Raw genomic sequence first — 14536 nt, forward strand, 5'->3', positions numbered from 1 at the left:
GTGATTTTAAGAAGAGCTGTTTCAGTGCTGTGTTTGGGACGGAAACCGGACTGGAAGGATTCAAACAGGCTGTTGGAGTTGAGGTGAGATTGAAGTTGAGCAGCTATGACACGTTCAAGGATTTTGGACAGAAAGGGGAGGTTGGATATGGGACGGAAATTGGAGAGGTTATTGGGATCGAGACCAGACTTTTTGAGTGTGGGGGTGATTGCCGCCAGCTTGAGAGACTGTGGGACGGATCCAGTGATAAGGGAGGAGTTAATGATACTTGTGATCAGCGGGGAGATGATGTGGAGGCAGGGTTTGATGAATGAAGAAGGGATAGGATCCAGGGAGCATGTTGGAGTCTTCATACCGGTTAGTATTTTAGTGAGTTGCACGGGTGAGATAGGTGTAAATTTGGAGAGTCGTTGGGTGGAGCCAGATAGTGGAGGGTCAGGAGGAAGCGAGTGAGTCGAGGGGGGGTTTAGGGAGCTGTATATTTTGGTAATTTTGGACTGGAAGTAGGTTAAGAAGTTGTTGCATTTGGTGGTGGTGAAGGATGAGGAGGAGTTGTCATTTGGCTTTAGCAGTGTGTTGATTGTTGAAAAGAGGGATTTAGGATTGTTGGAACTAGATATAATCAGATTGGAGTAGTATCGTGAGCGGGCAGTGTTTAAGGCATCTTTATATTGCTGTAGAAAATCTGTGTAAGCTTGAAGATGAACAGTTAGGCCAGATTTCTTGTACAGTCTCTCAAGCTGGCGTTTACGGGTCTTCATATTATGGAGCTGAGGGGTGTACCAGGGGGCAGTGTGGGAGAAGGAGACCAGTTTGGTTTTTTTAGGGGCCAGTTCATCAAGACAGGAGGAAAGGGTATTGTTGTAGTAGGAGACAAGTTCAGAGGGGTCCTCAGACAGCGGGGGAGGGGAGATAGCAAATTTTGTGGTTAGAAGTGAGGTAAGGGCATGAGGGTTGATGGATTTGAGATTCCTGAAGGTTATTTGACGTTTGATTTTTGAGACACTAGGAGATGTGTGTAAATCAAATGTGATGGCCAGATGGTCTGATATGTGCAGGTTATGGCTAGTGAGGTTGTGAATATTGATACCAGTAGTGCAGACAAGATCCAGGATGTGTCCTCTGGTGTGGGTGGGGAAGTTAACTTGTTGAGTGATGGAGAAACAGCTGAGAAGATCAAGGAATTCTGTCGCAGGTTTGGAGTTGGAATTGTCAATATGAAGGTTGAAATCACCGAGCAGAAGGATGGATGATGAGATTGCATTTAATTGGGTGATGAGGTCCGTAAAATCTGATAGGAAAGAAGAGTTTGGTTTTGGGGGGCGATAGATGACAGCAGTGACAAGGGGGGATGGACCGGACAGTTTGAAGGCAGTGAATTCGAAGGAGTGAACATTTTGGAGGGATATTGGAGTGACTTTGATGTCCTTTTTATATATGACTGCTGTGCCACCGCCACGTCCGTCGGGACGGGCGTTTTCAAGGTAAGTAAATCCAGGAGGTGTTGCTTGGTTTAGGGAGAAATAGTCCAAAGGTTTGTGCCAGGTTTCTGTCAAACAGAGGAAGTCCAGTTTATTGTCAGTGATGTATTCATTTAGAATGAGAGCCTTGTTGTTGAGAGAGCGGACATTTAGGAGGGATAATTTGAGATTATAAGAGTTCATCATTTGATCTTGGCTGCGGGAGAGTGGGCGGAGATTTATTAAATTTGCATGTTTATTGTTGTAATAGCGGAGTCCAGTCGGGCGGTATGACCAGTGGGATGGGATCTTGTTTGTAGGTGAAAGAAAAGGCTGAAAAGTAGAGCAAGCAGTAGCAGGGTGCAGTGAACGCTGTGGCCTGCAGGAGGAGCTGTGGGTAAAATTGTAGCCGGATATGGAAGAAGAAAAAGAAAAAGGGGGGCGTGTCTGACCATATTGATTAATTACACTAAAATGGTCAACATTTGACAGCCCAATGGCCATACTTCGGACATAGTTGCAAATGGTGATTAATCATGATTAATTTGAAACTGATTAATTACACTAAAAATTTAAAACATTTGACAGCACTATGGTCATACTTCAGACAGTTGGTGATTAGTCATGACTAATTAATTTGAGACTGTGATTAATTACACTAAAATGGTCAAGATTTGACAGCCCTATGGCGATATTTCAGATATAGTTTCAAATGGTGATTAATCATGATTAATTTCAAATTGATTAATTACACGAAAATGGTAAACATTTGAAAGTCCAATGGCCATACTTTGGACATAGAAGTTGCACATGGTGATTAATCATGATTAATTCATGTGAAACTGATTAATTACACTACAAATAGTAAATATTTGACAGCCCTTCTTATAAATCATTTTCAAACCAATTAAGGAACCTATATAATAATCTACTTATGTGTAATAATCTTGTGTGTGGCACAGCGGTTAGGAATCAATGCACGACCCCACTGTGCTGCGTATATTTTAGGTGATGATGTTGATGAACATACGTATATAACTGGCTGATTTTCAGTTGTTTGTGATGACAGTTTTGTTGTTGTGCAGATATAATGAACTTTAAGAAGAAATAAAGCAACCATCTTTATTGTGGACAAGCATCAATGCTGATCACAGATAACCGCTCCCCAGCACACCTCCTGGACCCCACTTGGCATTCCGTCATTGTTGTGGCTACACTGCCAATGCCAGAGTTCACACAAAGTGGGGTGGAGTCTTCTGGACATTCTGATACATTCTGGCACACACAACTTCCAGCTGATTATTGAAAAAAAAGAAGACAAATGATTATTATTATTAAATCAGTAATCACTGTCCCACCGTGATGCCCACGTGATGCCCACTGTTAGAAACGATCCCAGCAGACTCACCGTGACACTTTGTTCCGGGTTTGCAGTGCTCACAAGAAGTAGACGTCTCTTCTGGCCACTTACACTCACTATCGTTGACCAGTGTGAATTTGCGGCCCAAACACCGTAGAGCTCCTAACTGGCAAACGCCAACCACACGAGATGGGATCGTGCTAAATCTGGCACACAACTCTAGGGAAGCCCTTCAATACATATGGGGAAATCAGGAAAACGATTTTTGACACATGTTAAATCCAAAAAATAAAAATAAATCATACTCACGGGCACTGAATTGGCATTTTACACACACAAGTTTTTCCTACATTCTCCCACAGTTTACACTTCAGTTGCACAGGAGGAGTAGGAGCCATCAGACCTAACAGGAAGGACAATTTCAAGGTTAATAATTTTGGTATTTTGCTCCCACAATAACACATAACACATATTTTAACACTATAAAAACTATGAGCGTTTACTACACCTTTACTACAGTGAGCGGTGGATGGAGAAGGCGACCACTGCAGACTGGGACTACATATGACGTCTGATATGTCACCTGTCATCATCAGTCCGGATGGACAGGACAGGGACACTGTGTCTCCAATCTGGTACGCGACTTTAGTAGGAGTGGCTATAACGTCACTGTTGAGCTGAGGAATGTTACAAGTTGAACCTGTGAAAAGAAGTCGCTGATTAACGGCCAAGGATTTCGATTTTTAGAAGGGTATACTTACTTTTACAAACCATTGCTCCTGTCTTCCAATTCTGACCATCAGTGCATTCAGCCAAAGAGTTTCCACTGAGGTAATAACCATCTATGCAAGAGTATTGTACTTTGTTTCCTACCAAATAAAAATCTCTGGGATCCTGAAAAAAAACACAACATCAGTAGTTGCACTTCACAACATAGATGTACTATGTACGGTGTGGACATTGAAAGGGTGAACGAAAACAAATTTCTGGGGATCACAATGAGCTGAAAACCTCATATTACAAATATACAACATAAGGTGGCCAGAAATATTTCAGTATTGAACAAAGCAAAATTTGTTCTCAATCAGAAATCACTCCACACTCTTTATTGCTCTATTCTACCATATCTTACTTATTGTGTGGAAATATGGGCTAATAACTATAAAAGCAATCTTCACTCGCTAAATGTACTGCAAAAAAGGTCAGTAAGGATAATTCGTAATGCCGCCTACAGATAACATACTAACTCCTTATTTCTATAATCACAAATACTTCAACTTGCTGATATAGTTCATCTTCAAACAGCTAAAATAATGCACAAGGCTAAAAACAACCAATTACCTAAAAATGTCATCCAATACTTCTCTACAAGAGAGGAGAAATATGATCTCAGGTAAGAAGTACATTTGAAACACTTCTATGCTAGGACTACGTTATGCTAGCCATAGCATTTCAGTATGTGGAATCAAACTATGGAATGGATTGAGTAAGGACCTCAAACAATGCACAACGATGAGCCAATTCAAGAAACAATACAAGCAGTTGATGTTTGCTAAATACAAGGATGAAGAGTCTTGAACCAGTCATGATGTGCTATATATATCACTATATTGACACTTACTATGGTACACATTATGTCATTGGATGCTCATATCACCTCCTACTTTGGTACGGGGTACATTATTAAAAAAACAAAAAACTTAAACTGTATTATGGAAAGCAGAGGCACCTCTTTAATAGTCTTTGTCATACGGTCATTTCAAATTAGTTATGTCACCTGGATGAAACCATTTCTGAGGTTTGGAGGAGGGCCACAGATCTTTGGTGGAGTCACAGACAGACTGAAACATTGAGGCTCCATCATCCTGGTACGCAGGTACAGACGGAAAACACAAATTCACATCCTCATTGGACTATTTTTATTTTTGGAATGAGAATGTGTGTCCTTACTGTAAATATTCTATATCTGCATCCTCACAGGGTGATTGCTCGTTGCTTAGGCCAGAGCAGTGCTGACCACCTCCGCTTGGACTGGGGTTGGTGCAGCTACGGGATCTTGACTTTTGTCCCTCAGAACAGGAACTCCAGGCTGACCAGCAGCTCCAGCTACCATGGATCACCCCTGTGAAAATATTTTTGTAATATGAATTACAATATGGTAATGGTAATGGTTTTATTTCATTTGAACATGCATCAGATTACAATTGAATGCATCACATAATCAGTTCACAGTTCCACATGTCCAAAAGGAGTAGGAAGAAGCAAAGCTTATTAAATCCTACCCCTCCATCTGGTACTTTTACAATCAGTAACTGTTGCATTTGTTCACTTCCTGCTTTCCATAATACAGTTTACTTTTACAATCAGTAACTGTTACATTTGTTCACTTACTGCTTTCCATAATACAGTTTACTTTTACAATCAGTAACTGTTACATTTGTTCACTTCCTGCTTTCCATAATACAGTTTACTTTTACAGTCAGTAACTGTTACATTTGTTCACTTCCTGCTTTCCACAATACAGTTTACTTTTACAATCAGTAACTGTTACATTTGTTCACTTCCCGCTTTCTCTAATACAGTTACCTTTACAATCAGTAACTGTTACATTTGTTCGCTTCCTGCTTTCCCTAATACAGTTTACTTTTACAATCAGTAGCTGTTACATTTGTCACTTCCTGCTTTCCATAATACAGTTTACTTTTACAATCAGTAACTGTTTCATTTGTTCACTTCCTGCTTTCCATAATACAGTTTACTTTTACAATCAGTAACTGTTACATTTGTTCACTTCCTGCTTTCCATGATACAGTTTACCTTTACAATCAGTAACTGTTTCATTTGTTCACTGATTGTCTCAATAATACCTCAATGTCAGGCATGGCAGGGTTCACTCTGTGCATTTTGTTTCAGCACCTTGCTTCGTTTGTTCAATAGAGCAACGGCATGAACGGAGCGAGCCCTCTTCCCAGCCATCAAATCGCTCGGTGACAAACTGAGACAAAGAACATTTGTAACCATCATTTACCTGGTTGTTCTCCAATCGCAGTTCCATGCTCACATGCTCCTCCGGAGGTTCCTGGCCGACAGACGCATCGGCACTGTGAGCCTGTCAGGAGCGGCTGGCCGTTATTCTGGCAGGGTCTGCAATGGCAAGGATGCTCCTCAGCCAGGTACTCTTCAGTGGCCCTTTTCAGGTGGTGCTTCTTCAGACCTGCACACTGGACCTCCTTTACTAGCTCGTACAGAGGACGTAGCTGGAAGTACACAATAACATTAATGCATTATTAATGAGATGTATTATTAGCTATTACACTAAAGCTGTTGCTTTGTTTGTGCTAGCAGTCATACCTTCTGGTCTATGACATCAGGGAAATCTTTAACAGAGGAGGCCCAGTTGTCATAAGCCTCTCCATTTACTTCTGGATTTTCTAAGTCTAGAACTTTCAGGACATCTGAAAATGATGGATCTCCTCCGAAGGTGTTCACCTTGATGGGCATCTTGGTTGCACGATTTTCTGCGGGGAAGAAAACACATCATAACAACCGTGCGACGATACACATCTTAACACCAAAACAACTTTACTCACCATCGTCAAATGAGAAAGATTTGGAGAATTTTTCACAAATTATTTTGACCTTTTTCCTGAACAAGCGTCGTTTAACCTTTTTCCAGCACCTCTGGTAGTCGATATTTGTTGCCTCTTTACAAAGAAAGAACACATTAGTCCTTTTCCTCAACAATTATTAAGTCCTATGACACACACAGAACAATAAAGAATGCCATGTCTGTCTCCTTTGGTTGTGTCGGAACAGATTCAGTTAAGCGCTATGCTATATATATGATGGGGTGTTCAAGTACATTGGTAAGTCTGAATATTAGGTGTCAGCTTTTAGACATCAAACAATCAGAAGATGGAAAAATGTTGACATTACTGTGCACCTGTGAGGAGAACCTGAGGAGAATCTGAAATCTGATTGGTTAAAGAAACGGTCCCATTGCTAACAGTGTTTAAGTAACATCGAGCCAGCACGCCTAAATCTGAAGGCCCTGGGTAGAATTGAAAGAATAGAGAGACTTAAACTTTGGTACTGTGATTAAATACACAGAAATTGTAAAGATTTGACAGCCCTATGGCCACACTTCAGACATAGTTGCAAATGGTGATTAATCATGACTAATTAATTTGAGACTGTGATTAATTACACTAAAATGGTAAAGATTTGACAGCCCTATGGCTATATTTCAGACATAGTTTCAAATGGTGATTAATCATGACTCATTTCAAATTGATTAATTACACTAAAATGGTAAACATTTGACAGCCCAATGGCCATACTTCGGACATAGTTGCAAATGGTGATTAATCATGATTAATTTGAAACTGATTAATTACACTAAAAATTGTAAACATTTGACAGCCCTATGGTCATACTTCAGACAGTTGCAAATGGTGATTAATCATGACTAATTAATTTGAGACTGTGATTAATTACACTAAAATGGTAAAGATTTGACAGCCATATGGCCATATTTCAGATATAGTTTCAAATGGCGATTAATCATGATTAATTTCAAATTGATTAATTACACTAAAATGGTAAACATTTGACAGCCCAATGGCCATACTTCGGACATAGTTGCAAATGGTGATTAATCATGTCAGAGACTTAAAGTTTATCCTCTTCTCTCCTTTTTAATTGTGAATTGCAACCACTCTTGTTAGTCCCACCCCTTCCATTACGGAGCAATATTTAAGAGTAGTTAGGGTGCATTTGAAGTTACTTACCAGACGTTGTAAAAGCCTGACTGTCCAACTCCAACAAGCCTTGGTATTCGCCTCCAAGTGAGCCCTCAGAGAGGTAGTGTGTGCCGTACATCTGCAGCAGTCGACGGTAGGCAGCGTAGTCGTATGTGAACGGAAGCGAGATTAAAGCCTTCCAGAATTCTTCAGCCAGAGGCAGATACTGGGGGGCCGAGTTTTGGAACTGAGCCAACTCCACTTTATTCTTCAGGATGATGAGTCGATGATTCTGGAGGATATTGTTTGATAATGAAGAGGAATCGAATCATTTTGTTTGACTTGTTTGCCAAGTAGATTACATCTACAGTGTTACTGCACCTTTGTTTCAGTGAGCTCTTTGTGAAAGGTACGACGGTCATGTCCCATTAAAGCATTGGCCTGGATGTGCTGCATGTAGGACCAGGAACTTTCATAAGATTCGTCAATCTCCTCGTTGTCCACTTTCACCTTCAGGACAAGACAAAGCAATATATTGCTACAAATTCTGTATTATTGTTTTGTAATATTATCATCCACCAGAAAAACATAGATATATGTGGAATTATGTCATTTGTACGCCATCTCTGTATATACTGTGTGTCCTTGTGAGCACTAAAGGATAAATTAAATGTTTTACTAATGGTTCTCTTGGTGACCGTGGACCCAATTATTAACAGAATTCTGAACCTTGGGCTGATGCCTCACATTTTACAGGATCATCCTGACATCTCTAAGACTACTTCAGTATGAGGGTGATTTCCTGTTAATGATTGAACCAGCCTTGGACTCCGTATTAGCTTAGTCTTCCTGCTGAAGGGACAGGACTAATTTGGTCGAATTCTCCTCTGTTGGCAGGGGATTTAATACAAATTTCACTCAATGCATGAATTTCTTGCTTTGCACAACTTTCTGCACAACCTCATATCAGGGCAACATGATTGGCAGTCACAGAAATGCTCTGTTCCAGTGTAAACAGTATTTAGTGTCATTTGTTTGTTCAATTACTGGTTACCTGTTGTAACAAATTAACCTTGGAAGGTGGGAGGAGACGGCATGGCGGTCGAGTGGTTAGCGCGCAGACCTCACAGCTAGGAGACGAGGGTTCAATTCCACCCTCGGCCATCTCTGTGTGGAGTTTGCATGTTCTCCCCGTGCATGCGTGGGTTTTCTCCGGGTACTCCGGTTTCCTCCCACATTCCCACATGCTAGGTTAATTGGCGACTCCAAATTGTCCATAGGTATGAATGTGAGTGTGAATGGTTGTTTGTCTATATGTGCCCTGTGATTGGCTGGCGATCAGTCCAGGGTGTACCCCGCCTCTCGTCCAAAGACAGCTGGGATAGGCTCCAGCACCGTGAGGAAAAAGCGGTAGAAAATGAATGAATGAATGGAATTTGGGCAGAAACCGGAGTACCCGGAGAAAACCCATACACACGGGGAGAAAAGTATATAAAAACGAAAAACAATCTACAATAAAAGATTCATTCATTCATTTTCTACCGCTGGAGCCTATTCCAGCTGTCTTCGGGCGAGAGGCGGGGTCCATCCTGGACTGGCCGCCAGCCAATCACAGGGCACATATAGACAAACAACCATTCACACTCACATTCATACCTATGGACAATTTGGAGTGGCCAATTAACCTAGCATGTTTTTGGAATGTGGGAGGAAACCGGAGTACCCGGAGAAAACCCACGCATGCACGGGGAGAACATGCAAACTCCACATACAGATGGCCGAAAGTGGAATTGAACCCTGGTCTCCTAGTTGTGAGGTCTGCGTGTTAACCACTCGACAGCCGTGCAGCCCACAATAAAACATAATATGGTTAAATATATGACTATGTAGAACATTATGCTAAATAATGTAGTAATTTCGTGTGTGTATTTTTAACTTGTTTGACTTACCTCAAAGTTGTACCTTAGGACATTCTGCGGCAGTCGATAATAAATTTTATGGTCACCACTGAACACCTTTCTGCACTGCCCTCCGAAACTCAGAGTGTTGATCACACCTGCCCTTAATTTCCCTGTAAGCACATCATACCTGGGAATACCAAACACAAAAAATATGGTTATACAATAACTAAAAAATAATCAAGAAAGAATTGTTGACTTAAAGTAAACAACAATATCCAAGTAGTGTATTTCCAAGGGTTACGGTTAATAATAACATTAGTCTTCACATAAGCAAACATAGCTTTTTTTTCACAAAACAAATACAAAATAATAACACGTAGCACGAGGACCACCTGAATAAAAAAAAACAGTACTCACCCTCTGCCAGTCAAGTCAGAGTTTGGGGGTGTTTTATCAAGATCACAGACAAACTGACTATTATCTTCATTACACCCCCTCTCATCGAGACCATCTTCACAGTCTTGGTCACCATTGCACACCAGAGACTGGCTTATGCATTGACCTGTATTGGGGGTATTTTAGGTTAATCATACAATGGCAACATTTATTAAATGTATTAAATTCTATGCACCTGATGTGCATCGGAACCTTTCTCCACAGCCTGATTCCAGAGGACACCCCTTCTGTGGGACGCAGGGGTGAGTTTCTGTGCTTTCTCCTGAACATGGCACACCCCCAAACTGGGCATACACCTCAACATGCCGTGTGCGCACCTGATAATGAAGCAAAATGAAGGCCATTTAATTAAACAAGCGTTCAATTCATTACAGGGGCAGTAAAGCCAATACCGATACTGGCGTTGATACTTATTACTTGAACGTTTTAATAAGTTAGAGGTCATCCAGCGGTTGATACTGATTAGTTTGGTTAGGTTTCATTGATAAGTACACTTGTGTGTCATCTGTGTATCGTAGAAGTGGAAGTTAATGGAGTGTTTTCTAAGGGGGACATACAGTATAAAGGGCAAACAGTACAGGTCCTGGGCGTGCTGTATATATTATGGGTAGAACATGCAAACTCCACACAGAGATGGGTAGAAGGGTGGAATCGAACTCGGGTCCCCTAACTGTGTGGCCATGCACGCTAAACACCATGCAGCCCTGTAATTAAAGCATGCTCCATTACATAGATATTTGTATATATTGTAAACCTGTTTATGACCTTCTAAATACCCAAGAGCCCTCTACACATTACCCAATATAGTAGACATAAGAGAAAATAAGACATAAATAAGACATAATATAGACACACGCATGTTGGTGTTGGGTGAATTTAGTTCTTATTACTCACAGTTGCTGTCTAGTACTTCCCACAGTGGCTATTGTCTTGTTAATGTAACATTACTGATACATAGTGACCAGTGAAGAACACTACATGTCACAACATGTCTTTGAAGGCATCTTTAGAATGCCTTACATTTGTACAGTATTTTAGTTCATTCAGCCAATTATTATGCGTGAAAATGATAAATTTAGGCCAAAATATTTATACAACATTTGATTACTAAACTTGTTGAAATATTATTGTTTATGTTTAGAAAGCGGGCGGCACGGCAGGTCGAGTGGTTAGCGCGCAGACCTCACAGCTAGGAGACCAGGGTTCGATTCCACCCTCGGCCATCTCTGTGTGGAGTTTGCATGTTCTCCCCGTGCATGCGTGGGTTTTTTCCAGGTACTCCGGTTTTCCTCCCACATTCCAAAAACATGCTAGGTTAATTAGCGACTCCAAATTGTCCATAGGTATGAATGTGAGTGTGAATGGTTGTTTGTCTATATGTGCCCTGTGGCTGGCGACCAGTCCAGGGTGTACCCCGCCTCTCGTCTGAAGACAGCTGGGATAGGCTCCAACACCCCCGTGACCCTCATGAGGAAAAAGCGGTAGAAAATGAATGAATGAATGAATGAGTACAGGTCCTAGCACGAAACCCTGTGGGATGCCATGTCTGACCTTCATGTGTATGGATTCTTGGCGTGAAACCAAGTTCTAATCACTGTCAATCCTGTCCAATGCTGTAATAAAACTAATAAAAACAAAGTCTCCAGTTTTATAGTATGCACGTTACCGTATGTGTATGTTACCTTTGTTCTGGTGCAACCATCGCACTCGGACCAATCTCTGTAAGACCCCCATCTGCAGTTTATTGGCCGCAGACAGCTAAAGTACACAAAGTAATTACAAATCATATCATTATGTAGATTCCACGACCAAAACTTGGCGGTACGTTAGCACTTACCAAACGGGAAAAAGAAACACGAGCAGCAAAGTCAAAGGAGCCAACTGTAAACATACAATAATAATTTATGACAGTGCAGAAATGCTCTTGATTTAACTTCAAATTGAAACACAAGATATATTATATGTAGTATGGTATTTAATAGTACAACAAATCTGACTAATTAACATTTACCTTCATGGTGTCCTTGCCTTGACCACCTTGTCAGTGTCATATAAGAGATTACTCAACAGAACTCCAAATTCTGGAATTTCCCCCAAATAGGAAACGTCTCATCGATCATTTCCACAGAATCAAACTGTGTTCTTCTCCAAGGCTTCACTTCAATCTCTGGTAAACATCACAGCCTGTGCAATAATGAGACACATTCTGCTTTCTGTCAGAGTGTTCCATATAGTTGTGTAATCATTGTTTATTCTGAATAAAGGGGGGCATCGGCCCGGGAGAATGTGCTGAACAAGACAAAGGTCAGCACATCCAAATTTGTCAAGTTGCAGACACAAACCATTCGCTTGGGTTAGTTTTTTCTGCTTTATATAGTTTGTTTTTTTTAAATAGGACCTGATTTGATGGTGTTATCTACAGGAAAACAAAAAAGTACTACAGCAATAAATCAAGCACATATGTTGATGTTGTGTCACTGCACTTTTTTATAAGTGGACTATGAGAGTAGTAAAAATCAACATTTGCAGGGGTCTCAAACTCAATTTACCTGGGGGCCACTGGAGCTAGGATCTGGGCAAGGCTGGGCCGCATCAGGTTTTTCCAAAAAAAACCAAAACGCATTTATTAAAAACAGAAAAATATACAAACTTTTTCAGTGCTTTGGTTCCGATTTTCAGAAGCTCTGATAAAACATTCCACTGTTCCCAAATATCTTACTTTATTTTTCTACACAAAATAAGATGAAAAATAAATAAACAAACCAAGAATAAAGAAAATCAATCAATCAGTAATAAATAAATAAATATAATAATAATAATAAAACGGCAAATAATAAAAACTATTGTAAATAAACCACATATAGTTGGTGGGTAGACAAATTATTTTTTCAGATTAAAATTAACAAAGCATTATTAGAGCCCCGTAGACATGGCAAAACACGACTATAGTCACATTTATACTTTTTTTATTTACAACATATTGCGCAACTGCAGGGTCTTGAGACACATGCTAACTCGCAAACTAGAGAGCTAGCAACCTAAACGGTAGCCTTCAAGTTATTTCCTTTAAACTTAAATAGCCAAAAACTTACCACTTCCACACGGATAGGGAGGATAACTATTAACAGTTATTTAACCTTTAACATGAACATTAATCAAACGTAATCATTTTTTCTGGGTACATGATACCATACAGCATCCGTATCAAACTTTCATATCAAGGTGGGGGCCTCAAACTAGTGTCCTGCGGGCCACATTTGGCCTCCGGGCCGCGTGTTTGAGACCCCTGCTTTATATTAATTGTTGGCTTAGTGCTCGGGTAGTTGAGATAATGATGAGTTGTCATGTCACGTTTCATTGCTCATGGGTTGGTCTCAGAAAGTGCAAATACACATTGGACAATACTGAGTGAGTGGCTGTATCAATTGATGATTGGTTTTGGAGGACTATATAAAAGCACAAAAAAGGCCAGTATTGTTCGTGCAGTCAACGGCATCATGCCACGAATGAGTCAATTTATAGCATTGAAGGCGACAACCTTGGACTTTGAAGATGTTTTTGTTTTAAAAACCCTTCATGGGCGGCACCGCGGTCTAGTGGTTAGTGCACAGACCTCACAGCTTAGGGTTCAATTCCACCCTCGGCCATCTCTGTGTGGAGTTTGCATGTTTGCATGGGTACTCTCCGGGTACTCCGGTTTCCTCCCACATTCCAAAAACATGCTAGGTTAATTGGCGACTCCAAATTGTCCATAGGTATGAATGTGAGTGTGAATGGTTGTTTGTCTATATGTGCCCTGGGATTGGCTGGCGACCAGTCCAGGGTGTACCCCGCCTCTCGCCCAAGGACAGCTGGGATGGGCTCAAGTGCCCCCCGCGACCCTTGTGAGGAAAAGCGGTATAAAATGAATGAATGAATGAAACCCTTCATGTCGTCAGATGGTTATTGGACTGCACGGATCGTCTTGTGTCTTGATGTACAGCCAAATACAGTAGATCACATTCTTTCATAATTTTTTTTTTTTGGGGGGGGGGGGGCAACCACTTTACTTTTTTGTTCTATAACCCTCAGGATCTTTTAAAACATGTAAAACCACCTATACTTTGTACTATCCTGTACCTATACTAAAATGTATAATACATATGCATAATACTTTCCATCCAACCTCAGTGGGGGTTTTGACAGTATATACAATCAACCCACCATAAAATGTTATTCTTTGTAAGGTTGTACACTTACAATATCAGCAGGGGGCCAAAAAGAAGTTGTTTTTAGCTAAAAATTGAATGTGGTATCATAGTATCCACCGAGTATCAATATATAGTGAAACAGGGTGGCATCAAATTTAAATATAAAAATGGCAAATCCAGCCATGAACTGCTTTAAATTTAAGTGTGCACTATATTTTTTATTTAATGTAATTCAATTCAAGTGTTTTCTGGGTCTGAGAATGTACTTCCATTACAATACGTTGGCTTGCTGGAAATCTCAGTTTATCATGAACTTCCACGCTTCACCGATAGGTGGTGCAACTCCGTTTTAACTGATCACAGCCAAGCTGAAAAAACGAGCCTGTCTTTCTGCTTTCATACAGCGGTGTGTGCTTTGACATTCCCG

General features: G+C 40.6%; 1 protein-coding gene across 1 annotated transcript; it reads right to left on the reverse strand.

The window, feature by feature from the left end:
* Positions 1-2568: 2568 nt before the first annotated feature.
* On the reverse strand, positions 2569-12131 carry c7b (complement component 7b). Its single transcript, XM_058064663.1, has 18 exons — positions 11931-12131; positions 11757-11800; positions 11602-11677; positions 10095-10236; positions 9881-10025; positions 9512-9650; positions 7944-8072; positions 7611-7854; positions 6411-6524; positions 6172-6338; positions 5849-6077; positions 4771-4942; positions 4598-4685; positions 3582-3714; positions 3329-3520; positions 3130-3223; positions 2869-3050; positions 2569-2755 (listed from the first exon to the last, which is right to left on the reverse strand). Exons 1-18 carry the CDS (start codon positions 11934-11936, stop codon positions 2583-2585), a joined length of 2469 nt encoding a protein of 822 aa, XP_057920646.1. The 5' UTR covers positions 11937-12131; the 3' UTR covers positions 2569-2582.
* Between the last annotated feature and the right edge of the window lie 2405 nt (positions 12132-14536).

This window comes from Doryrhamphus excisus, chromosome 2, assembly GCF_030265055.1.
Source record: "Doryrhamphus excisus isolate RoL2022-K1 chromosome 2, RoL_Dexc_1.0, whole genome shotgun sequence".
NCBI classification, from domain to species: Eukaryota; Metazoa; Chordata; class Actinopteri; order Syngnathiformes; family Syngnathidae; genus Doryrhamphus; species Doryrhamphus excisus.

Coding starts and splice junctions, on each gene's coding strand:
- c7b (XM_058064663.1), bottom strand. Junction 7,855..7,943: donor AAGAGCTCACTGAAACAAAG/GTGCAGTAACAC, acceptor AATATCCTCCAG/AATCATCGACTCATCATCCT. Junction 6,525..7,610: donor TCAGGCTTTTACAACGTCTG/GTAAGTAACTTC, acceptor TTCTTTGTAAAG/AGGCAACAAATATCGACTAC.